Source organism: Dendropsophus ebraccatus, chromosome 3 (assembly GCF_027789765.1).
Source record: "Dendropsophus ebraccatus isolate aDenEbr1 chromosome 3, aDenEbr1.pat, whole genome shotgun sequence".
NCBI lineage: Eukaryota > Metazoa > Chordata > Amphibia > Anura > Hylidae > Dendropsophus > Dendropsophus ebraccatus.
The window spans coordinates 42,191,091-42,217,909 of NC_091456.1; the positions used below are offsets into that span (position 1 = coordinate 42,191,091).

Sequence of the window (26,819 nt, forward strand, 5' to 3'; positions counted from 1 at the left end):
ATGCTAGCATCTCCCTACCAAGTGGTGCATGAAGGAGCACTTATATTTTTATGAAAAACAGGCCTATGTTCCTATGTACTTTTTCATCTTTACATTATAAGGCTATGTTCACACGGCGTATCAGACCGGCCGTTCCGTGACCCCGGCCGGGTCACGCAACGGCCGGTCTGTGCCCGGATCATCGATTCAGCTACATCGCTTCGTCGCATCAGCGCGCCCACATCAGAGCTTCCCATAGCCCACAGTGAAGCAAGCGGCCGGAGCCGCTCGCTGCACTGTGTGCACTGACAGGTCTTTCTGAGGCCGGAATTCACTGAATTCCGGCCGCAGAAAACTGACCTGTCAGTTTGTTCCAGCGCCTCATGGGATCCCGGCCGGAGCGTATACGATGTGTGTACGCTCCAGCCGGGATCCCATTGCACATAAGGCTATGTCATACACCGCAAAACTACGGCCGTAGTTCTGCGGCAAGAACTACGGACGTAGTTTTACGTAGTGTGAACATAGCCTTATAATATATAAAAGGTCAATGTTCTAATCTCTTTGTGGACTCACAGTTGGGACCACAATACAGTATATACAAAGTGAGAGGTTACAAGAATGTGTCTGCACGTTGAGGTCACCACTGTATGAGCGAGGCAAGGAAGTAAAACTGGTGGAAGAGTAAAAATAGTCACATTGGATACAAGTTATCTACTGAACATGCTGAAGTTTGCAAGGTGAGACCCAAACGCCATTTCTCAAGTTCCTGCAAGAAACAATTACTGGCATCATTTAGTCCATCATAGTGAGTATGAAATTTCATATAGTACTACCATTTTACATCATTATTAAGGATGATATATGATTAAATATACTTAATGCATCAAGTAAGTGCGTTATGCTTACTATACATTTTTGAATATAGTAGTTTACATAATGGTTAAGCACTCAAAATTATAGTCTTGGTGTGGTCTCTCCCATAGGAATTATTACTGTGTGTTTATTACATGTTGTTCAATATCTATGTATTGTAGTATTTATAATAACATTATACATTAATCCTTGTATAATATGTGTTATGCAATTACTACAGATTCATAAGTTTAAAGGGGTTCTACCACCATAGGCATTTATCCCTTGTCTACAGGATAGGGAATAGGTATCTTATTGTCGGGCCATTTTTCGCTGGGACCCCCACAATCTTTAAAAAGAGCCTCCTGAATGGTGATAGAATTAACAGAGGGCAGATTCAACTGAAGATCATTGTCTATGGGAGAGTGTAAGATAGCAGAATACAGCACTTGGCTATCTTAAGCCCTGCCCAAGACAATCAATGGAGCGATAGTCAAGTTTGTGCACTGCCAATCCATTCAGAGTCCCATACAAGATGCAGATTCTTATAATCATAGGTATTCCCACTGCTATCAGATGCTAGTCCCCTATCCTGTAAACAGGGTGTAAATGTCTTAGGTGGTAGAGCTCCTTTAGCTTCTCTTTTTGTTGAAGGCTGGAGGCTGGGGTACAATGAAGGATGATGATATAGAATTGTGTTTCTTCAGTTCCAGTTAACCCCTTAACGACTGCGGGCGTAAGTGTACGCCCCCAAAACCCGTGCCTTAACGCAAACGGGCGTACATTTACATATATAATGTATAGCAGGCCATCCCTGCTTGTCGGCACGGGGGGTGATTAACCCCTCCCGTGCTGACGATCGCCGCTATTGGCTGATCAATTCAGATCAGCATATGGCGGCGATCTGCAGCTTTCCGGGTCATCGGTGACCCGATGGCCCGGAAAGCAATGGCGGTCGGTGCTGTCAGAGGACGACACCGACCGCCATTACTGTTAAAAGTAACGGTGGCCACGGTGCCACGTCCCGATCGCCGGGACCGGCCAGGAGCGGACGGCCAATCACGGCAATATAAGTGCCCCATGAAAGGGTTAAATACCTGCTGTGGACACCTCAGCTAGGTAGCTGAGGTGTCCAGAGCAGGTATTGACCCATACTCACCGGATCCAGCGTCCCGATCGCGTCTTCCGGGTTCCGAACGCGTCTTCCGGGTTCCGAACGCGTCATCGTCTTCGTCGGCGTCTTCGTCTTTTTCCGGCGGTCCCCATCGGTAATCATCGGCTCCAGCGTCGTCAAACTTCGGCTTTTTCCGGAATTGGCGTTCTACTGCCCCCTAGCGGCTGATAAGTGTATATAATACACATATCAGTAGCTATAGGGTTGAAGAAAGATTTTTATTTTTTTTTCCCCAATTTTTTTTTTTCTATTTTCCGCACCCTATCGCCGCTGAGTGCTGATCAGCATCGCACGTAAGTGCGCCGCTGATCAGCAACTCCTCCTTTTTGGCGTAGAGTGTTTTTTTCCTATATCCTACAGCCAAGGTCTGCTTATAAGTGCCGCACATAAGTGCGGCATTTATCAGCAACTCCTTTCTTGGCGTAGTTTTTTTTTTTATACTTAATGTTAAAAAAACATGTAAAAAACACCATTACACTACACGGAATAAAGTTTTACACTACACCACTATAACCCCATATACCAATCCCCGTATAAAGATGGCCCCCAGGGTGTTTTCGGTGTTGGACGCATACGCTATTATTGCCTCCGACACCGAAACAGCCAGTGAGGATAAATGGGGGGTCCTTTGTTCCTCCATTCATCCTCATCCTCATCATCCAATGACGTATCTGGGGGTAGCGTAGCGTACGCTGCCCCCCAGACACGTCTTTTCCGCCAGTACCGTCCCAATAAGAGATCACGGTATGGCGTGAAATTCTACAAACTCTGTGAGAGTACCTCAGGGTACACTTACAGATTAACCCATAGCTGCACCAGGACGTTATTGAACGTCCTCGTGCCGCTATGGGAGTTCAGAGGGGGGTCGCGCGGCGACCCCCCTCTGAACTGCCGCGATCCCGGGTGCCGCGTGTAGCCCGGGCTCGCGGCTGTTAGCGGGCACGGTCCGATCGCCGTGCCCGCTAATTAAGTACTTAGAAGCAGCTGTCAAAGTTGACAGCTGCTTCTAAATACTTGCTTTTATTCATACCTGGTGGTCTAGTGGGGGGATCGCCCCCCTGCGGCGCGATTGCGGGGGGGCGATCCCTGCATCCATCCCGGGCCGGGGTCTGCTCCGTAATGGCGCTGATCCCGGCTCGGCATTCTATTGCTTTTGGCTGCAGCAGCCAAAAGTAATAGAACACCGATCTCATGGATTCATGCAGTATAACTATACTGCATGGATCTCTATGAGAGATCAGAGTACATATACTAGAAGTCCCCCAGGGGGGCTTCTAGTATATGTGTAAAGTAAAAGAAAAATGTATTTTTAATAACACAAAATCCCCTCCCCTAATAAAAGTCTGAATCACCCCCCTTTCCCCATTTTATAAATAAAAATAAATTAATTAATTAATAAACAAACATGTTTGCTATCGCCGCGTACGTAATCGCCCAAACTATTAATTAATCACATTCCTGATCTCACACGGTAAACGGCGTCAGCGAAAAAAATCCCAAAGTGCAAAATTGCGCAATTTCTGTCGCATCAAATCCAGAATAATTGTAATAAAAAGCGATCAAAAAGTCATATATGCGCAATCAAGGTACCGATAGAAAGATCACATCATGGCGCAAAAAATGACACCTCACACAGACCCATAGACCAAAGGATAAAAGCGCTATAAGCCTGGGAATGGAGCCATTTTAAGTGACGTATATTTGTTAACAACGGTTTGAATTTTTTACAGGCCATCAGATACAATATAAGTTATACATGTTACATATCGTTTTAATCGTAACAACTTGAGGAACATGCATAACAAGTCAGTTTTACCCCAGGGTGAATGGCGTAAAAACACATTTCCCCCAAATAAAAGAAATGCGTTTTTTTTTTTCAATTTCACCACACTTTGAATTTTTTTCTGGTTTCCCGGCACATTTTAGGCAAAAATTACATCTGCCATAGCAAAGTACAATTAGTTGCGCAAAAAATAAGGGCTCACTTGGGTCTCTAGGTGGAAAAATGCAGGCGCTATGGCCTTATATACACGAGGAGGGAAAAACGAAAACGCAAAAATGAAAACTGGCTGTGTCCCCTAAGGGTTAATAGGGTACGTGCACACTGCGGAATGGCGAAGGATAACCCTTTGTGCATTCCGCAGCTGGCACCCGCCGGCGGACTGATGCAGGCGCGCGTCTCCACCCGTGTCATAGACTCCATGTTATGCTTGGGCGGATTCCATCGTCCGTCCAAAGAATGAACACATTTGACGGAGAGCGGAATCCGCCCGTGCATAGAATGAAGTCTATGACACGGATGGAGACGTGCGCCCGCATCAGTCTGCCGGTGGGTGCCAACTGCGGAATGCACAAAGGGTTATCCTTCGCCATTCCGCAGTGTGCACGTGCACTTAGAGTGTATGAAGGAAGGGACACCCAAATCCAGCCCCCCCATGCCCCCCCCCCCCCATCCTCGGAGTTAGTGGGGAGATCGTGGAACGGGAGATCGGGAACTGATCTTCCCACTGCTGGATAAAGGTTACCACCTGTACAGGGATAACTTTTATACCAGCACCCCCTCTTCCGGTCCCTCGCTGCCCTGTAGTTTGCGGCATGATCCGAACATATCAGAAGCAGTAATAGAGCCCTAATATTTAGCAGCCATGGAGCGGACCCAGCGCTTCTGGATATGTGGGACCCCGTATCGCATCTACTGTCGTCTGCCTTACGAGGGTTTTTTGCCTTCCTCTGGATCAACACAGGTTGAATTTGATGGACACCTGTCATTTTCAACCTTATAAACTAATAATTGGCCTAATACCCCCAAATAAATTAGAATTGTCCCTTTTTCCCCAGCTAAATAGGTATGGCCGCCATTCCCATTAGAGGATGCCATGATGCAATTACAAAGCCTCTGTGCGGCCAGGACAGTAGAAACCCCCGACAAGTGACCCCATTCTGGAAACTACACCCCATAAGGAATCTAACAAGGGGGGCAGCGGGGATATGGCCCCCTGGTGACGGCCACATTTGGGACGTGAAAATGAAAAAAATTGTATTTTTTATTTTCACGGCACATGTTCTACATATGTGCCTGTTACCAGTGGGGTCCATATGCTCACTGCACCCCTTGTTAGATTCCTTATGGGGTGTAGTTTCCAGAATGGGGTCACTTGTGGGGGGTTTCTACTGTCCTGGCAGCACAGGAGCTTTGTAATTGCGACATGGCCTCCATCCTCCATTCCAGCCTCTAAATGGCGCTCTCTCCCTTTGGTGGCTTGCCCTGTGCCCATATGGCACATTATGTCCACATGTGGGGTATTTTCGTACTCAGGGGAAATTAACCTACACGCTTTGCGTTTATTTTCTTTTTTAACCCCTTGTGGAAATGGAAAAAAATCAAGGCTAGACCAACATTTGGTGTAATTTGTTTAAAATTTTTACACTAAATCATTAATCTTGTCTTGATTTTTTCATTTTCACAAGGGGCTAAAAAATAAAAAAAACACAAAATTTGTAGAGCAATTTCCCCTGAGTACGGAAATACCCCACATGTGGACATAAAGCGCCATGCGGGTGCAGGGTAAGCCTCCAAAGGGAAAGAGCGCCATTTGGTTTTTTGAGGCTGGATTTGGCTGGAATGAATTTCGAGGGGCCATGTTGCATTTAAAAGGCCCCTGTGTTGCCAAGACAGTTGAAACCCCCCACAAGTGACCCCATTATGGAAACAACACCCCTCAGGGAATGTAACAAGGGGTGTAGTGAGCATATGGACCCCACTGGTGACGGGCACAAATATGGAACAATGTGGCGTGAAAATGAAATATTACATTTTTTACACTATAATGTTGGTCTAGCCTTGAATTTATCATTTTCACAAGGGGTTAAAAGAGAAAAAAACACACAAAATGTTTAGAACAATTTCCCCCGAGTCCGTAAATACCCCACATGTGGACATAAAGCGCCATGTGGGTGCAGGGCAAGCCTCCGAAGGGAAGGAGCGCCATTTGGATTTTGGAGGTTGGATTTGGCTAGAATGGATGATGAACGCCATGTCGCATTTATAGAGCCCTTGTGCTGCCAAGACAGTGGAAACCCCCCACAAGTGACCCCATTCTGGAAACTACACCCCTCAAGGAATCTAACAAGGGGTGCAATGAGGATATGGACCCCTTGATGACGGGCACATTTGTGCCGTGAAAGTGAAAAAATGAAATTTTTCACTTTCACGTCACATTGTTCCACATTTGTGCCCGTCACCAGTGGGGTCCATATGCTCACTGCACCCCTTGTTAGATTCCTTGAGGGGTGTAGTTTCCAGAATGGGGTCACTTGTGGGGGGTTTCCAGTGTTTTGGCAGCACGAGGGCTCTGTAAATGCGACGTGGCCCTTGAAACCCATTCCAGTGAAATCCAGCTTCCAAAAGCCAATTGGCGCTCCTTCCCTTTGGAGGCTCGTCCTGCGCCCGCTTGGCACTTTATGTCCACATGTGGGGTATTTCCGTACTCGGAAGAAACTGCGCTACATGTTTTGTGTTTTTTTTTTCCTTTTATCCCTTTGTGAAAATGAAAAATTGAATTCTAGAACAACGTTTTAGTGTAAAAAATACTTTTGTCTTTTTTCACGCCATATTGTTGGGAAACTCTGTGAAGCACCTGTGGGGTCCAGATGCTCACCGCACCCCTAGTTACATTCCTTGAGGGGTGTAGTTTTCTGAATGGTGTCCCTTTAGTGGTGTTTTTTAGGTTTTGGCACCCCAGAGCCTCTGCCAAGCTGAAGTGATACAGTCAGAAATGACCAAATATAACGGAGCCATTGAAATGCACTAGGCGCTCCCTTATATCTGAGGCTTGTGGTTGCGTCAAATAGCGCAATAGGGTCACATATAGGGTATTTCTATAAACTGCAGAAACGGGGCAATAAATATTGGGGTGCATTTCTCTGGTAATAAGTTTATAATTATGAAAAATATTGGATTACAATAAAATCTCTGCACAGAAAATTAAAATTTTCAAATTTCTTACACACTTAGCTTTTATTTCTGTGACTCCCCTAAAGGGTTAAAAAACTTTCTGGATCTGCTTTTGCAGAGTTTGGGGGGTGCAGTTTCTGAAATGGGGTGCTTTGTGGGGCTTTCTAACATACAGGCCCCTCAAATACACTTTATACCTGAACAGGTTCCTAAAAATATCTGATTTTGAAATTTTACTGAAAATTTGGAAATTTGCTGCTAATGTTTTACGCTTACTATTGTCTAAAAAAAATTAAATATAGTTTAATAAATGCTGCCAACATAAAGTAGACATGTTGCTAATGCTATTTAATATATAATTTATGTGGCATAACCATTTTCTGTATAAGCAGAAAAGGTTTAAAGTTGGAAAAATGCATTTTTTTACAATTTTTCACGTTATTTTGTTTTTTTTCATAAAGATTCGTTACAAGTATCGATAAGTATCAATTTTCAAGAAATGTGAAGTACAATATGTCACGAGAAAACAATCTCAGAATCAGCCGGATAGGTAAAAGCATCCCGAAATTATTAATGAATAAAGTGACACAGGTCATATTCATAAAATTTGCTCCGGTCCTTAAGGCCATTTTAGGCCCGGTCCTTAAGGGGTTAATCATACAATATGCTGTAAAGCAAACATATTCTATAAAACAGTATGAGAATGTATTCACTATCAGCGTTCAATGTCCACAATAGTGCTCACTATCCAATTGTCACTCAAAGGTCAGGTTGGTAAAAAAAACAAAAAAAAACATACTCACCTGTCCTTTCCTCTGTGGTGCTTCCTGGCACCTGTGATGTGTCGACTCATTTGGAACTGCCAGTTTGGCTCTTCATTGGCTTTTACCTGTCTCGGCCAGTGATTGGCATGAGTATTTTTTATTTATTTTTTGTAAAGCTTTTCTTTTTTATATTGTATTTTTTATCAGATAAGGGTTTAATGATTTAAACGTTCATAGTGACAATCGCAATTACGATCGTAGTACTGATCCTAACTGACGACCATCGTTCTGTGTAATATGGTGAACAATTTCAGGTTAACGATCAACAATCTAGTTTGCGATCGTTTATCATTAGTCGTTAAGCGATAAAAATCCGTGTAATAGGACCCTAACATACACAAACTCACACCCCTGACACAGACACAACCACTGACACAGACATACTGTATATCTATACACACCCACACAGATACAGCACTTACAGCTCTCAGTCTTCCCCTCTTCCTATCAGCTGTTAGGCTGATTGCTCCACAATGGAAGTTTTAGAACCTCTGAGTCATGTGACTCAGGTCCTTCACCGCTCTCCCTCTGTGAAAGTCTAATGGCTGGAGGCAAAGGTGTCACCCCCATTCAGTGCCATGTTAGATGTTCATTTAAATTACAGTATTTCTTTAAGGGTGCGTTCACACGTACAGGATCTGTAGCAGATTTGATGGCCCAGAATTGATTTGGTTTGAATCTGCAGCTTCAAATCTGCTTCATCAAATCTGCCACAGATCCTGTGCATTTGAACGCACTCTAAGGCCCCCTTCACACGTCCGGATAAACCACCCGGATTTCCTATCAGGAAATCCGGACGGTTTTCCGGACCCGTACACTTTAATTAGGCACGAAGGGTGTCCGTTCCGGAAAAATGATCCGGAAAAAATAGGACATGTCCTATTTTTGTCCGGAATTCCGTCCCGGACGCCCCCATAGAAGTCTATTCGGCGCCCGATCACCCTGCCGCGCGGCACCTTGAACTGCGACCCCCCCCCCCCTGAACTCATCACTGTTCTCTGCCCCCGGGACCGGACATCAGCCACCTGCCGCCCGATCACCCTGCCGCGCGGCACCCCGAACCCCCCCCCCGGGGAACTCACCACTCTCCTCTGCCCCCCGGACCGCACATCAGCCGCCTGGTAACCCTGCCGCACGCCACCCCGAACCACCGTCGACAGGTGAGATAAAACATCCCTCCCGCGCCCACACCACACCAGAACTAAAACTCCCACCATGCAGGCCATGATCGGACTTGAAGTTCTGCAGCCTGTGGCCATCCAGGTTGCAGAACTACTACTCCCATCATGCCCCTGCTGCCAGGCCATGATGGGAGTTGTAGTTCTGCAGCCTGTGACCATCCAGGTTGCAGAACCACTGCTCCCATCATTCCCCTGCTGCCAGGCCATGATGGGAGTTGTAGTTCTGCAGCCTGTGGCCATCCAGGTACACTAGAGGCAATGTGGGTACGTGTGATGTATGTTGGCGTACTAGACCATATTGAGAACCCCTTTTTTCTCATCAGGAAATCCTGAAGGTTTTTCCTGATGGTGAAAACGGATTACTGTCAGGAAATCCTGATACTTTCCTGATGACATTTAAGGCCTCCTGATCAGGATTTCCTGACAGTAAAAACTGACACGGACGTGTGAATGGGGCCTAAGAGAAAAAAAATTATAATGTTTAATATAGTGCTGGAAAGATTGTTTGCAAACTATCATATCACCACTTTCCTAACTCTACTTTTACATATTTCAGACATTTACTGGCTTTACTATAATCGTTCTATGACTATAATTTGCACTTTTATTTAGCATGACAAAAAGAGAACCACATCCTGAGGTTAAAAGCCACAGGTAGTATTTTAAAAAATGCTGTGAAAGAGCTCCCGAGTCTACATTATTCTGCAGCAATAGACACAGACCATGGGAGCTACTATGGCTGAACTTCTCTTGAAACTACTCCACTAAACAGTCTCTCTCTCTCCCTATCTCTACATATATACAATAATTAGCCATAAAATATAACCACCAGCTGTGTGTTGGCACCCCACCAAACAGTAACTGATGAGCTATCCTGTGGACAGATTATCAGTACATTTTACCCGGAAAACTCCTTTAAAGAGGATGTACCATCAGGTACATCCTCTTTAATCTGACCCAGGGATAGAACAGCGCTGTCACGGGAAAGCCGATGCAGCGGTACGTTTTTTGAACCGCGCCCCGGGTTCCCGTGTACGGCGCCATTCTATCCACGGCATCGGGCCGGGGATGAAGCAAAGGAGGCGGGCTTGCCCGCCCCCAGTGGGAGGGATCCCCCTCCCCTCTATGACGCAGCTCCATTGATTCTAATGGACATTAAAAGTGCTATAGATGTGTCTATACAATGTTATACCGTATCTGTACAGTTCTGCCACACTGGTAGCTGATAGAAATCCAGGAAGTGAAAAAAATGGCCCCTGTGCTAATTCCCCATTGTCTCCTGCTTCTTCTGCTCTCCCCCCCAGGAGATAAATCTTCCATGCCTCTGTATCACATTGTGTGTGTTTGCTGATGATGCAGACAGGGGGCAGGGCGTGATCTCACAGGAGGCTTGGCTGGATCCGCTAATCCACTGACTGATTCACCATCCCTGTCCGGCTAGAAGCAGGTGCAGCATCATTTTACTGATTGGCATGGGTGGGGGATTGTGATGGTCAGCTGAGGGAAAGCAATGCATTCTGGGAACTGCTGAACCAGGAAGGACAGAAACACAAAACAGAACAACCCCCCCCCCCCCCAAACAAATGGATTTCTGCTAGTTTCAAAACTGGGATTTACCTCTACCCGGAGTACCCCTTTAATGTTATGACAATAGCCCAGCTTCTCATGCAGTTAAAAGTATAATATCCATAATACCCCACCAGAAACGGAATCATTGCGATTTATTACTGTATTTTATTTTTCATATGTTTGCAGTGTTCTAGCGCTCAGCTGTTTCACTTGCATTGAATAACTGAAAGTATGATACTCAGATTTTCCGTCTTGATGGGTGAGTAAACAATGAAAGATATATTTTGCTAAATTTGTGAAAACCAAATCAAACCAATACATTTCAAATGTGTCTGCAGTCTGTTTGCGTCTTTTTCTTGTTGCTTTATGGTTGTCAGATAAATCACCCCAAGTTCTGCATTTCTGGTCATGTACCTCGGTGTATTTGCACTTCAATACAATGCAAAGAGGTTAAAAAATGAAGGGGGGGGGGGAAGTTTTTTTTTAACAATATGACCCAGCCCCATCCCCCAATGAAAGTTTAAATCACCCTCCCTGTACCATTTTATATAAATAAACAAATAAATAAACATATATCATAACGTTCTCAATGCTCCTGTAAACAAAAAGAGGAAAAAAGCAGCAGTATTGAAGATTTTTTGTCAAATTTATCAGAAAAATAATAAAAATTTTAAAAAAGTAAAATAATAATAAAAACTAGAGATGACTCCCCAACCAACCCTGTAGGTAAGAAAATCAAAGCGCTATCGATGATCATTCTTTTGTATCTGCATGGAACGGACCGGCTTGCATTTCAATGCAGTGCCGCACCGGTTGGAAAGAACGGCCACTATTTTCAATGACAACAGTGACAGTTCTTTTTAAAATTAATACATTTTGTGAACATTGCCCTGATATTTCTATTGCATCAAGGGCAGAATGATTCCAAATTACACACTACTAAACACCCAATAAGCAAAGGATGAACACCAAGGATGAACACTGGCACACATACGGAGACAAATGAAATTTAGTGGTCAGAGACTGAAGATTGGAGGATTATTTCAGGCATTACATATATTGTTCTTACTGAACTGTTACTATATATACAGTATTCATGCAAAGTTGAAATCGACAAGTCTATTGTATTGTGGATTTGTATAATAAACGGATGTTATCTCCATCCTTTGTCTTTCAGTTATGTTATGCCATGGATGCCTTTGTCACCTACAGGGTAAGTTTTGCTGATTATGCAAAGGGGAAATGAAGTACATAATCTGTATGGCTTTATCAGTCTCTTATATCATTCTGGGGGAGAGGAGGGATGCATTATGCACAGCTCCATTACAGAGGACTAGAGATGAGCGAGTAGTGAAATATTCGACTTTCGAGAATTCGAATCGAATAAGCACCGAGATTCGACTATTATTCGAACGAATATTTGATCCCATTATAGTCTATGGGAAAAAAATTCTCGGCACTTGGAAATCAAAATTCGACCACTTGGAGGTCACCAAGTCCCCCATGAAACCTCCCTAAATGATGCCAACACCTCCGTAATGACACTGGGACATTAGGGGGAGCATGCCTGGGTTGCACCCAACACCCCAAAATCGCAGTATAATGCAACTCTTCACAGTTGCGAAGGAAAAATATTTGCGAACGGTTTTCTTGCACAGCGTTACACACATGATTCCAATGTGCGTCTGTACAGCGTCATGTTATTCGCACGTATCACGCATCATGCTGTACGAATGTTACTGGAACAGTATGTATCACGAGCCTTTTTGTGGGCTACTGGCACAATATGTATCACGTGCCTTTTACTGGGCTACTGGCACAATAGGTATAAGGTTTATGTGCCCTTAGTAGGCTAAACCAGGGACACTATAAGTCACTTGTACACACAGGGTACTGTAATGAATACACCTGCTGATGCTGATGCTGTTGTTACATCATCTATTTCTTAGCACTGAGAAGTGCTTTGGATGCAGACTCCAGAGATGACTTTTTCGCTTGATCTTAGCCCTGAAAAGGACTTTTGGGTTCTGTAGTAATCCTGCCTAACCAAAACGCTATTAAAACCTACCTCTCCCTGCTCGAAGAACTCTCCCTGACTAGGTTGAAAGCGCATCTGTGGTCGAGAGGCGAAAGTCAAGTCTTAAATATTCAAGGTCATGTGGTTCATCCATCCAATGAGGGTAGACGCCGCTGCGTGCGTACTCCCATGGTCCCTCACAACTTTTCTGCATGGTGATTGGATTAAAAAAAGCGCCAACTGTGATGGGAGGGCTTTCAAATTTTCGAATCGTATTCGCTACAGAGGACCTGTGGTCAATCCAAAAAAAAAATAATAATAAATTGTATCCCTTAGTAGCCTTTGGTGCCCAGATTCCAAGAGTATCTTTAGTTTCTTGTTACTGCCCCCACTCCTTGTTCCTCAGCTATATTATACAGTATCCTAAAATATATACTATGTACTGGCTCTTTACTGACAGCATCTATAGTGGGACTCACAGTGACTATAGCCTATTAGAATACTGAATTTCCCCATAGTGGGACTATCTTATCTTATCTTACTGTTATTTATTAGATTACTACTTCTATGACATATGATGTTATTTTGTGGGGCTCGTACAATATCTGGAACCTCATGTAAATAAATTCAAAGCTTTATATCATTATATCATTTATGTCAAAATGTTCTCTTTCAGATTCTACAACATCCCCGAAGCTGGTAGCATCCCCTGACTACCATGTGTATGTGACTGGGGAAGCTGTATCACTCATATGCCAGGACCCCAAAGAAAGAAGAAATGAATCGTTTGTGTTTTATAAGGACTCTTCAATCATCTCGCTAAATCATTTAGAATATGTAGTGTCAAAGCTGGACAGGTCGCATGAGGGGATATATGTGTGTATAATCAGTGGTAGAAGAAGTCATGAGAAAGCAGTCCTTGTGTATGGTAATATGATATTATTAGCATTTATGCTTTTTTTTTACTTACTAATACGAGAAGCAAGGGCAAACTTATGTAGCTTCAGAATATGTTCACACTGGGGGTTTTTTTAGCTGTATTTTAGGACTGCTGCCCTTTTGAGGTGAAAATACGGACATATTTTGATCATTTCGATCATTACCACCATACAAACCATTCCCTGGTGACAGCTAGATATGACTATGGGGGGGGGGGGGGTCGGTACTAGACATCATGAAACCAAAGCCCTAGACAAAGGAGGATGATCCTGCATGCATAACCAATAGGAGGGGGAGTGAGCCAACTCTGCTGAACTGAAGGGTTAATATTCATACAGAAAGTAGGGAATTTCCTGGGGAGGTCAAGTAGAGTGTATGCTTTATATACATTATAAATTAATAGAATATATTGATAAAGTACTCAACTACTGAAAGCCTACTGCATTAATAGGAAACATCTCTCTTTCCCTAAAATACCCCCTTAGGCTATGCTCTTACAACGTCTTTTTTACAGGAAAAACATCCGTCTTTTGATGATGACAGACATCAATAATCATCGTGATCATTAAAGATGTGCGTCATTATGAAAAGGCATTTTACCGTATATGTAAAAAAAAGTCCTTTATGAAACAATTAAATTGTAAATGCCTAAGCAGCCACTAGGGGGAGCTTGCTACCAATAGTTTTACATATAGTTTTTACCTATAATAAATGTGTATGCAGCAAGCTCCAAAATTTGCCTTAATGGCAGCACATCGCTATTTTTTTTTTTCTTCTATCATTTACCTCTGTGACTTTGTGACTGTGGTTGAGGCATGTTCACATGTATCACATGTATAAAATCCTAATGAAAGAGGTAACATAGCAGGGAGATATTTTTTTTACCTGCATTCTCACAAGGTTCCTTTAAAATTAGTTATATAATGGCTAGAGAGAAAGACAGAGACGTACCTTGGGGTATATGTTACAAGACCAAAAGAAAAGTAGCTGAGCGAAGAATTTTTGATCCTTTTGATGCTGTGCTCTAAGCCGAACATCTACAGTAGCATGTCACCATGTGATCCAGAGCAGCCTTGCCCTCAGCATCGGTTAAAGGGGTTTTCCAGCGATTTTTTTTTTTACTTTCAAATCAATTGATGTCAGAAAGTTATATAGATTTGTAATTTACTTCTATTTAAAAATCTCCAGTCTTCCCATAGTTATCAGTTGATGTATGTCCTGCAGGAAATTGTGTTTTCTTTTCAGTCTGACACAGTGCTCTCTGCTGCCATCTCTGTTGGTGACAGGAACTGTCCAGAACAGGAGAGGTTTTCTATGGTAATTTGCTACTGCTTTGGACAGTTCCTGTCTCGGACAGAGGTGGCAGCAGAGAGCACAGTTTCAGACTGAACAGAAAACTCCACTTCCTGCAGGACATACAGCAGCTAATAAGTGTGGAAAGACTTAAGATTTTTTAAATAGAAGTAAATTACAAATCTATATAACTTTCTCAAACCAGTTGATTTGAAAGAAAAAAATGTCACTGGATAACCCCTTTGAGGTCCTATTAGACGGCCCTGTTAGTAATGTAAGGGAGCGCTGATCTGCTAGATTAAGGGTGGTATTCCACGGGCCGACCAGGGCCCAATCAACGATGTAAACGAGCGTCGATCTGCTAGATCGGCGCTCGTTTACTGGGCCTATTCCACGGCCCGACAATCGTTTAGCGAGGGGTGCAGGGATATTGTTACCGATGTCCTTGCAGCCCTTGTTTCATACTTTACCTGTCGAAGCTGCAGGTCTTCTGCTTCTCCCGGTGCCGTGCTGCAGCAGCTTCAGAGCGGCCTGTCTGAACTGACAGACCGCTCAGCCAATCACTGGCCGCAGCGGTCCTGGCCAGTGATTGGCTGTGCTGTCTGTCAGCTCAGACAGGCCGCTCTGAAGCTGCTGCGGCATGGGATCGGGAGAAGGAGAAGACCTGCAGCCTGGACAGGTAAAGCATGATGTTTTTAAATCGTCGGTCTCCCGCCGCGCCCACTATTCCACATAGCGATGCGCAGGTGGCGACCGATGATTTAAGATTTGAACCTAAATGAACGATCAGCCAATGACACGATCATCAGCTGATCGTTCTCCCTATTTCACAGAGTGATAATTGTCCGAATTGGGCCGATTCGCACGATTATCGCTCCGTGGAATAGGCCCCTAACGCTCATTTATTGAGCCTATTACATGGCTCGATTATCGGCGTTAGTGGCCATTGATTTTAGGTCCGGACCTAAAGACACGATCAGACGATGACGCGATCATCGGCTGATCATTGTCTCTATTACACGGAGCGATAATCGGCCAAATCAGGCTGATGCGGCCCATTATCACTCTGTGTATTAGGGCCCTTATTGAACCGAGCCAGTGGATCCAGGGCATAGAAATAGAGATCGATGTTGGAGGGGGAAGCAGTGGCGCTGATCAGATTATAAGTAGCAGAACGTCTCTGTAACTTGAGAAAGAGGTCTTGGACCTCACAATGAGTTGTCCCAACAAAATAAAAACTATAGGGGAGATTTATCAAACTGTTGTAAAGTAGAATTGTCTTAGTTGCCCCTAGCAACCAATCAGATTCCATTTTTCAAAGAATCTGTGAGTAATGTGGGATCTGATTGGTTGCTAGGGGCCACTGAGCCAGTTCTTCTTTACACCATGTTCGATAAATCTCCCCCTCTTTACTTTCAAGATTGTCCTGCTTATTATTATCCGGCCTGCTCCGCTGCTGCCCCCCTGCTACTCAGGCCTCCAATGCCAATCTCTATTGAAATTAATTAAAGTTGAATTTCCCACCGAAATTGCATTTTTCAGACAAAATATATATGTTTCTTAATTTAAAAAACAAGCCTGTTTTTTCTGTTTGACCTTGCTCCTACAAAGGCATTATGTTGCTTATTATACGTTACAGTTTAAATACATTTTAAAGTGTTTTTTTACACTGATCTTAATTCTGTATATTATAGATCCATTACCCCCACCACTGATTTCATCACAGCCACCAAGTGTACCAGGGAGGCCTGTCACTGTGATGTGTTCTCCTTCCAGCATTTCTGAATGGAAACACATTACATTTTATGGCAACGGAACAGAAATCTTTATGGCAACATCCTTTCCAAAAATGTCCATCAATGAAATCAGCATCTCTATCCCAAGTATTCCTGGGGTATATTCATGTGTATATCAAGTACAGAAGTATGGAAGGTTGATAAAATCACAGCCAAGTGAAAATGTACATGTGAGCCTCTTAGGTAAGTCCCTGTATTGTAGCATATCCAGATCTGGGGAAATACATTTCAATCAGTAATATCACTCCAAATATTGGCGAATAAATTTACATTTTCTGGGTCTTCTTTGCCCACAGTGACCGGTCACAGCTCAGCTTTCAATTCTTTATGAGCTCAGATAAAATGAAAGCTGAGCTCTGATTGGTTGCTACTTGCTGGTGTTTTCTTATAAAAAGCAGACCCACAATTACTCCAATTTATTAACCATCTGAGGAAATTAAAAAACATACCAATAAGGAAGGACAGATGCGAGTGATGACAAGCTAAGTAAAGTGCTGTTTAATAAATATATAAAACATATATATAAATTAAAGTGATTTTTTTATCATTAACAATAATAATAATAATAATATTAATAATAATAATATTCATAATCATCACTTATACCGCAGCTAAAACCAAATATTATAGTGTGGTGTGTGTCTACTTAAAATTAGAAATAATCTTAACCCTTGGAGATACATGCCACACAGTAAGAAGCTGAGCTCACTTTATAGACGATGAGTACTATGATGCCATTGTTAATGACCAACATTAGCTAATGTCCACCCTTAAATGGGTTATTCACCCAAGAGCTAAAACAATAAAATGCTCCCTGACCTAGCTGGTCTTACTCACCAAGTCCCCCTGAGTATTTTGAGCCGTCTCCCGTCTTTCTAGCTGCTTCCGTTCCATAGTTACAAGTTGTTGTTTTTTAAAGCCAATCTTTATGCAACATGGCGCTGGCCAGAAAACTACATCTCCCATCATGCAATGCTTATGCCTGATTGGTCCATGATGTAGCAGAGCTGATATCCAAAAGATATAGTTAAGATGTGGTAGTGACACAGTGGAGTTGAGGTATTGACATAGCAGAGTTCTAATTAGCTAAACTAATAATTCTCCCCCACCCTCCTTTTCCAATTTAATTTTTTTTTTTTTTTACTTATTTGGTATCATAGAGTGCATTGAAATATAACAAGACTTAACCTGCACAGTAAACAACGTAAACAAAGATATTTTTCCCATGTATATATCAGAAAGAAAAATAAAGAGCAATCTACACTGAAATGGAATTAAAAAAAAACTACAGATCATGGCACAAGGTCATAGTCCACTGTCCTTAAGGTGTTACATTACGTTACTGCAAGTTATCTGTTCTCTTGTTAAAGCAGACTTAACAACAGAAAGCGGATCCACAGTTTCAAGGACACCAACTTATCAAACAGACCAAGAAATTATCACAGAGACACCAAGTTATATCTTAACAGGTAAAAAAAAAACAAGTATAAGCTATAACCATATGTTGAGTGTGGCATAGCTATTAGGCATGGTATCTGGAACCAACACGTTAGCAGCTGATCCCTTTAAATCCTGTATGTTGTGAGCTGTGGTTTCTGTGGATTGCAATTTTTTTATCCAGCTGATCTCAAAGAGCACTAGGAAATTTTCAAGGGCTTGTCCATATAGCAGAATACAGCTAATTTCTTCTTCTCCCTGGCGTTTAGTTCCCCTCTTATATAGGGAAGGTATACCTTCAAAGACGTGAGGGGGTAGGTGTATATCCCGAACATGTTCATATGGTGCAACTTTTACAAGGCATGTTGCCAAGACGTGGGAAGAGATGAAGTGAATGACAGGGAGCAGAAGGCATCAGCCATAGTCTACTCCTAGATAACCCCTTTAAACTCTTTGCCATGTTTCCCAAACCTTTTGTGAACAATTTTTGCAATGTGACAGTGTACATTATCCTGCTGAGAGAGGCTACAGCATTTAGGAAATACCATACCTTTAGGAAATACCAAATAGATAGGCAGGTTGCATATGGCAAAGTAAAATAAAAAATAAATACCAGCATCACATTGCGTCCTCTAGTTTGCCTTCCTTCATGGTGTCATCTCTTCCCCCAAATAAGCAATGCATGCAAACCTGCCCATGATGAAAAAGTAATCTTGATTCATCAGACTAGACTACAATGTGCCATGGTCTATTTTTAATGATCACATGTCCACTGTAAGCACTATCAATGGTGGACAGGGGTCTGCATGGGTCTGTTGCTATACAGTCCTATAAGTAGCAAGCATTTGCTGCATTGTGTGCTCTGACACCTTCCTCTGACTTCAAAGCCACCATAAATGATGTCAGAAATTTGTACTACAGTAGTTCTTCTACAGATGTCACTCCAAAAGTGGCAGAAGCCCGCACCAGTATCTGCTGTGGGGGCAGCGTCTGGGCACTCCTTATAAACCTACTTGTATCTGCTGTGATTGTGATTGTCATACTGTGACTTGCTAGTGTTGCTTCTGTATATTGTCGCTCTGTTTTTCTTTTTTTGTTTGTACTTATAATAATAACAATATTAATAATATTTATTTGTATAGTGCCAATGGGTTCCGCAGCGTTTACTTCCGGAGAATCATCAGGTACCTTGCCACCCTCGTGGTTTGACCCTGCTAGTTCTACCTGATTGCTGTCTTGTTTGTCGTCAATGTTGTTCATCCTTCATCTTTGCTGTGCACTTGTCCAATGTCGCCCAGTTGTCGCTGGTTGCCTAGAGCACGATTGGCAAGTAGGCAGGGACAGAGGTTGTGGGTGAGATCAGGGCTCACTCCTTCCACTTATCGTGACGCAAATGCAGTGCAATAAAGTGATGTAGAGAGAAACTGGACCCTATATGTTGCATCTCTGGGCAGAGACTTCTTCAGGGGTGTTGTTTTAGCATGAGGGGTCATTCTATCTACACTTAAAATTCTTCTTCCCTTTCAATATCGCTAATTACATTCAAAACACTTTGAAACCATACATTGGCTGGTCAGTTTGGGTAAATTCACACATACCATGTTCGCTGCGGATCTGATCCTGTGAATTTGATGCTGTGTTCAATCAGTCACATTGATTTAACAGCAGCTAACCTGGTATATGTGACGGGGAACTGTCTGAGCGACGGAACGCCCCCCCCAGTGCCCTAGTAAATGGACTCCTGTGATGGAGGCTCTGACGCAGACATGAACAATGAGTAATCAATGAGTAATACAGATATTTTACCAATAAAATGCTCATGCCAATTCGTTTGATCTTCCGGCAAATAACATGTGCTACAGATTTGCAATCTCTGTACCATTGTTACAATGTCACAGAGACCATTATATACTGGGAATATTGTAACTTTTGTATATTATAAGTAAGCAGTCTCTTCTAGACTGTGTAACAGTTACTATAGTTGCCTTGTGTATTTCTATTGCAGAATATTCATCTTTGTCTTCAGTCTCACAAATGACTACAGAAACTGAGCATCTGCTTGAAGGTAGGCACATAAGGGGACATTTATCAAAGGAAAAAGTTGTATTTTTCAGCGTAAAAAAATGGCCAGATTCCAATAAATGTATCCACAAACGTTTCCACAGACGTTTTGTGAATAAATATTTGCATCTGGCCATTTTACGTCAGCTTCGCCAGGGGGCGGGGAGGGGTGTGGAGGGGGCGGAACAGGGGGCGCAGACTCTGGGTCTGCTTTATTTATCATTTTTCTCGTCGAAAAATTATAAGGAAACCTACGCCAGCTCTGAGCTGACGTAGGTTTCCTGGCGCACACACTGGTCCGGGGGGATTTATGTAGAGGCAGTGCACCTCTACATAAATCTCCATACTGTTGGAGCTGCAGGGACATTTTTAAGCCCGGCGCAGAAAACGCCAGACTTAATAAATGTCCCCCATAGTCTAACATGCTGAAGTGAATACATAAATCTGAGTGTAAGGAACTTTTACTGCTTTTATAGGCCTCTGGATAAATTGTAGATACAGAAAAATAATCTTTCTATCCTTTATCTCATTTGTAAATCAAAACTAAAATATAAAAAGGATTGTATACATACCATAGGAGATCAGCTATTAGCCATCATGCCCTGGCCATCTTCATGTACCTATATCATTGTCTGTACATGAAACCTCTTGGACATCTCTTGTAGGAGGCTAAAAGCATTAAGCTGCTTCCCGATGGAAGTTTATAAACAGATAATATAAAATAAATTACAATATGTGAAGTCCTGGAGTTCAAATGATCTTGGTTAATAGTGACTTATCAGTTCTCAATATGTCGTCTCTTTTCAGTTCATATTTATAGGCTCTTCAAACTTGGTTCCAATGATTCCAAATTCCATGCAGGACAGGAATCATAGTTGCTTGATGCTCAAAAGACTTCTTTCAACTTACGAAACTTCTGCCTTTAGTCTTTTGGCATGGAATGTTCTTCTTCCGGAAGGTGTCCCGCGATTTCTAAAATGTGTCAGCTGGCAGGGGGGAAATTGATTACAAATAGGAACTTACCTCTCCCACGGTGGCCACGGTGAGCGACAAGACTTGCCTTGGGATCCCTGATGGTAGGCATTGTCCCCAAGTGATGATTGGTTGCTCAGCCAATTAGTGACTGAAGCAGCATCCCGCCTCATTTACTAACTGGCTGAGCAGCCAGTCCATTAGCCCGGTCGTGATGTGGACACCCCAGAGATACCGGAGCCTGGCAGGGGTCCCTAGGCCAGTCCCACCACTCAACGTGGACATGGGGAGAGGTAAGTTCCTACTTGTAATCAATTTCCCCCCTGCTCCTGCCTGCTGCCACATTTTAGAAATCACCAGACTTTTCCTTTAAATTTGTATTATGTGGTATTTCTTTGAATTAATTGAATTCATTTAGTTGTGTTGTATTTTATTCTTCTAGCAAAAGACACTTCAACCTTTCCGAGTTATACAATATTAAAAGGGACAGACCAAACCAGTGGAACCACTCCCTACTCCCTATAATTTTAGACAATAGACATGCGTCAGAATTGATCATAAGTGTTATTAATTTCCTCTTCACCTGACTCCTAGTTATATATCTTTTTCAGATACCATACTAACAAAGATATATTACTCCACTGGCAGCCTGCTCTGTGCATTAGTGATAGTTCTGCTCATTTTCCTCTTATGCAGATTTTGCTTACCCATGAAGCGTGAGTTATATATTAATTTTTTTTTTTTCTGAAATAGAAGTCTATAAGTAATAAACCAGCTTACCTACCCAAAGAGGCTCCATAAAAATAATTATTTTTATGGAGATTTTTTGGACAGTTAGGAGGGGCTGCTTTTAGTGACTTTCTTATCTGTATTGTCTGTGTCTGCCTGTGTCTTGCCATTAGCAGTAAGTTCTTGCATTTTTTTTGTGTGTTTTTGTGATCTATCCACAGTCAACAGTGTGAATAAACCGAAAGAGATTAATTACAAATTAATAGAGATGAGCGAACCTGGAGCATGCTCGAGTCGATCCAAACTCGAACTTTCGGCATTTGATTAGCGGTGGCTGCTGAACTTAAGATAAAGCCCTAAGGCTATGTGGAAAACATGGATATAGTCATTGGCTGTATCCATGTTTTCCAGACAACCTTAGAGCTTTATCCAAGTTCAGCAGCCCCCGCTAATCAAATACCGAACGTTTGGGTTCGGATCGACTCGAACCCGAACCCGGTTCGCTCATCTCTACTTATTGTTAGTTTATTTACTATATTGATTTATGAGGGATTGCGGAGCTCCATTGTTTTTTTGTGTAGGGGGATCCTGGATATTGGATCGACTCGAACCTTAACCCGGTTCGCTCATCTCTACAAATTAAATATTTCTATTAATCGTTCACTTTGTCTCTCACTTCTGGTTAAAGGGTAACTCCCTCTTCAATCCCCACCCATAATTTAAACATGTTTGTAATAGGTTTCTGTTACATACATTGGTTCATATGTCTGCATCACATCCTAAAGCTGCTGAAATACCTCACTTTCTGCTCCACTCTTTCTCAGCTCCATTGTCTTCCCCCTCCCTTCTGAGACAGAGATTCCATGATCTGTCTCTTCTGTTGCCAGGAAAGCTGTAATGCCTCATCTGTAACCCTACCCACCACTGACATCACACAGTGATTACCTATCCAAGGGCAGGTAAACAATAGCCTCTCCAGAGTAGTATAGGGGGAAAGGAAACACTGTAGTTTCATCTCTCTTCGTTCTATCCGTTCTAATAGATAGAGAGAAAGATATATAGATACTGTGTTTACTGTGAAAAGCAGAAGCAGATGGAGCCAATGGTGGGCAGATACTACAGGAGACAAAAGCAGGTAGACAGGAGACATAAGTGGGTCACTGGCAGTTGGTTCTGAGGTGCAATGCATGCTGGGAGATGAAGTTTTCTGGCCGGGTGCCATGATCTAAAACTGAGATCAAATGGAAAAGTTTAAATCTGGGGCTCGAAGCAGCATAGACAAGAGGGAAAGGTGTCAAACAATCGTTGGAGGATCAGTGAGTACACTTATATGTTTTTTGTGCATGGATTTCCCCTTTAATATTATTTATTTCTATACGTCTACTGACATCTTTAGTTTGTATCTTTTACAATACATTATTACTTTATTCTGATTATGTTTTTCTTTAATAGAGAAAAAGAACAGAACTCAGAAAACATCATTTGTAAGTGACCGGTTTCTTTGTATATTCATAAAAATATGTGCATTAGATATATTTTATTTTCTCGAAAAAACAATGAGTTGAAGCTATTTCTGGCTATGTTCATACAGTGTCGAAATGACAGCCTTTTTTTTTGGACAGCCGTCTTTTGATAATGACGGTTGCAAATAATGTTCATGCTCATTATTTGTGGCCACGTTATGGTGTTAAATGACGGTCGTCCAAAAAAAACAGCCGTCATTTCAAAGTTGTGTGAACATTGTTTGAGGCTTAAAATCAGGGAATTACTGGCAAGTGTATAAATTCAAGTGCCGTAAATTCAAGTGTATTCTAGAATTAGAAAAAATGCGCAGCCCTATAGGGATGGATGGATGGATGGACAGCACATCCAAATGTAATGCATGATTGCAAGCAGCCTGGAAATGTTATTGCAACATGTAAATGGTCTCGAGAATGGCAGTGTAAGACCATTGAAACATTGCAGTTTGTATCCAGCTGTTGATAGGGAAAAAAACACTAAAAATTCCACTTTACCAACTGGGCTACATTTCTATTATTTGTAACACAGCAAATAGTGTTGAGTGAGCATGTTTGGCCAAGCAAAGTGCTTGATCGATTATTGGGGTGCTGGATAAAGCTCGAAGAGTGACAGCGCACCTTAATATTCTAGGGGTGTTTTTTAAATATTCATGCTACTGTAATGACACAGTACAGTAGCACAAATATTTAAACAGTTTTGGAGCTCCCGGCGTCATTCGTTATGATGCCACAAGTTCAAAAACTGCTTAAGGGTACCTTCACAATGAAAAACAATAAAGTACCTGTCTACCTTCCTACCAATGCCATCCAGCGCAGCTTCTGGTCCTCAGCCAATCACTGGCTCAGTGATTGGCTGAGCAAGCTGTCACTGAACAGGGAACCAGAGTCGGCGCTGGAGTGAATCGGGAGGAACAGGGACAGGTATGTACGGCTGCTTCATTTTTTTTTTACTATAGCAGCTGCACAGCATCTGCAAGTTTCTGCAAGACACATTAGATCTCCGGTGGTGCGCCGGCAATGCACTGTATACTGCTAGAGTTCTAATATGTCTTCCAGAAAACTATTGCATTTTATTGTTCACATTCTTGTCTATTTTGTCCCTTGAAGGGACATTTAAATGAAATAAACAAAATTAAAATGGAAAAAAAAATGCAATAGGTTTCTGCAAGACACATGGTGGTACTTTGGTGGTATGCAGTCATACCACCTGAATTCTAATGTGTCTTACAGAAACCTCTCTTATAGGGACGAAATATACAAAGATTAGAATAAAAAAATGCAATAGGTTAACCAAGCACCCTCCGCACTACTGAGCAGAGGGCATCTGGTTAAAGGGGTTATCCAGCGCTACAAAAACATGGCCACTTTCTTCCAGAGACAGCACCACTCTTGTCTCCAGCTTGGGCGGGGTGTTGCTGCTCAGTTCCATTGAAGTGAATGGAGCTTAATTGCAAACCGCACCTGAACTGGAGACAAGAGTCGTGTTGTCTCTGAAAGTGAGTGGCCATGTTTTTGTAGCACTGGATAACCCCTTTAAATGCTCAAGTCTCCCATTGATGTCAATGAGGCCCGTTATTCGAAAAATGCTCAACTCGAGTAACAAACAATTGAGCATTTTAGTGTTTGGAAATAATAGTGATAAATCCTTTTTATTGAGTATGAATGAGTTCACAGTGTCACAAAGCAAATGTTGTGTTATACATCAGTTAACTGAGAGAAGGGGATGCCAACATATAACAAAGCAAGCCCCCGCAATGTGTCAAACGTATCCTAAAGGTATCTTGGCACTTTTGTGAGCATAAGCTATTTTTTATGACGTGTTTATCTTGCAGTAAAATGATAGTAGAGTTACAATACCAAATCTATATAGTTTGTGTTTTGTTTTATGACCCGAAGAAAAATAAAATACATTAAATGCTTTGCATTACCATATTTTGACCCCTATAACATTATTTTTCCATCTATGCAGCTGCGTGAGAGCATATTTTTGGGTAATGAGCTATATTTTACACATGCCAATCAGCAACAATTGTTGCTGCAATTGGCTCAGGTAAAAGGGACAGCGATCAGCGCCTGCTCCTCGGCTGATCACATCTTTTGTGTGGGAGCTAAAATTATCGTTATTGGCTGCACATCTCTCTATGTAAACTGGATGTGTAGCTTATAGCAATATATTTAAATGAGCACACAAAAAAGCAGTGATTCTTTGGGCAGCCCGGACACGTGGTTAGTCGTACCTTGTAGAGGCACTGCAAACAAGCACCAATCACACAGATCGTCACTCTTTTCTGGCCGCGGACGGTCATAGATTGTTTAAGGACCGTTAATTGCTACCTTTTGGGGGTACATAATGAATCCTAATTCCTGCATAGATAACAACTGGGAATTCAACCCTCTCACCTTTGTGCAAAATGTTACCTTGGGCCAAAAGACCAAGACACTTCAAGGACAAACGAGAGACCACTAAAGACAGGAGGGGAGATTTATCAAAGGGTGTAAAATTTAGACTGGTGCAAACTATTCACAGCAACCAATCACAGCTCAGCTTTAGGCAGTGCTGTAAGGAAAGCTGAGCTGTGATTGGTTGCTGTGGGCAGTTTGCACCAGTCTAAATTTTACCCCCTTTGATAAATCTTTCCCAGGATGTCTGTCACTATATTATACGGCCTAATATAATACTGCATAATCGGGGTTTATGTTTCCTTATAATTTTTATGATTGTGATGAATGTTTGCTTTCTTGCAGTCTTATTATAGTTTACATTATTATCATAGTTTATTACCACTTAACCTTTCTTTTGTTGTTTTTAGTGGATGAACCATAGCAGCCGTAGGAAATCTAGGAAAACATCATCATTATTTCAATTACCAATGACTTTGAATCAGACAGAAGAAAAAAACATATATGAGCAACCCGATCCATGTACAACCTTCATGAACCCTCTATCATCACCAAAGCCTTCAAATAATCAGGAATCTTTTGTTCATTGTGTAGACCCAGGCCCAGTGGTCTATGATAATGTGCAAGAAATTGCTCCCATCACTCCTGTATATGTTACACTAGAGAATCAAAACCAACATTATTGTCAAGCTAGCATGCCCTAGGTCTACCATACAAAGCTACCTTTATTTTACCAAGGATGACCAATTGTAAATGTGAATTATCTTGCTATAATTGTGCACACTGGCCATATCATTTATAGATTTTATAGGAGTTTTATGTAACCATTTGTGTAACCATTGTCCCTCGCAGCTAGTGACGGCTGCCGATTCAGCTTTACATGTAGTTTACTTCTCCTTGATGTTTAGGGTTCAGCATTGTGTAAAAACTGGAGAAAGAAACTCTGATGGACCAGATTGACCCAGTTTATTGTGTAATCATTTATGCAGCTAAAATGACACCAAAATAATAACTTCCATACCATATTTAAAGACAACCTGTCATCCTGGCACCCGGGACAGAACCCACCCAACCCCCCGATAGAGCCCCTGATACTTATCCCCTCCTGCCGCTCCCAAT

General features: G+C 42.3%; 1 protein-coding gene across 3 annotated transcripts; it reads left to right on the forward strand.

Annotated features, from left to right (window-relative positions):
* The first annotated feature begins 734 nt into the window (after positions 1-734).
* Positions 735-26,735, forward strand: LOC138787059 (uncharacterized). 3 transcript variants are annotated; one of them, XM_069964181.1, is made up of 11 exons: positions 735-787; positions 10,723-10,795; positions 11,714-11,749; positions 13,230-13,481; positions 16,480-16,764; positions 17,955-18,050; positions 19,161-19,202; positions 20,024-20,083; positions 21,663-21,767; positions 23,233-23,264; positions 26,111-26,735. In XM_069964181.1, the coding sequence occupies exons 2-11, from the start codon at positions 10,768-10,770 to the stop codon at positions 26,402-26,404; spliced, it is 1,230 nt and encodes a 409-aa protein (XP_069820282.1). In that variant the 5' UTR covers positions 735-787; positions 10,723-10,767; the 3' UTR covers positions 26,405-26,735. The 3 variants fall into 3 exon arrangements, with proteins under 3 accessions (XP_069820282.1, XP_069820284.1, XP_069820283.1); XM_069964183.1 differs by lacking the exon at positions 21,663-21,767; XM_069964182.1 differs by lacking the exon at positions 19,161-19,202.
* The last annotated feature ends 84 nt before the right edge of the window (positions 26,736-26,819 follow it).

What these genes read in the sequence shown, in the direction of transcription:
- LOC138787059 (XM_069964181.1), top strand. Translation starts at nt 10,768, where the DNA reads ATGATACTCAGATTTTCCGTCTTGATGG. An exon ending in ATTTTGCTTACCCATGAAGC is followed by an intron (nt 21,768 to 23,232) that starts GTGAGTTATATA and finishes TTTCTTTAATAG; the next exon opens with AGAAAAAGAACAGAACTCAG. An exon ending in GAACTCAGAAAACATCATTT is followed by an intron (nt 23,265 to 26,110) that starts GTAAGTGACCGG and finishes TGTTGTTTTTAG; the next exon opens with TGGATGAACCATAGCAGCCG.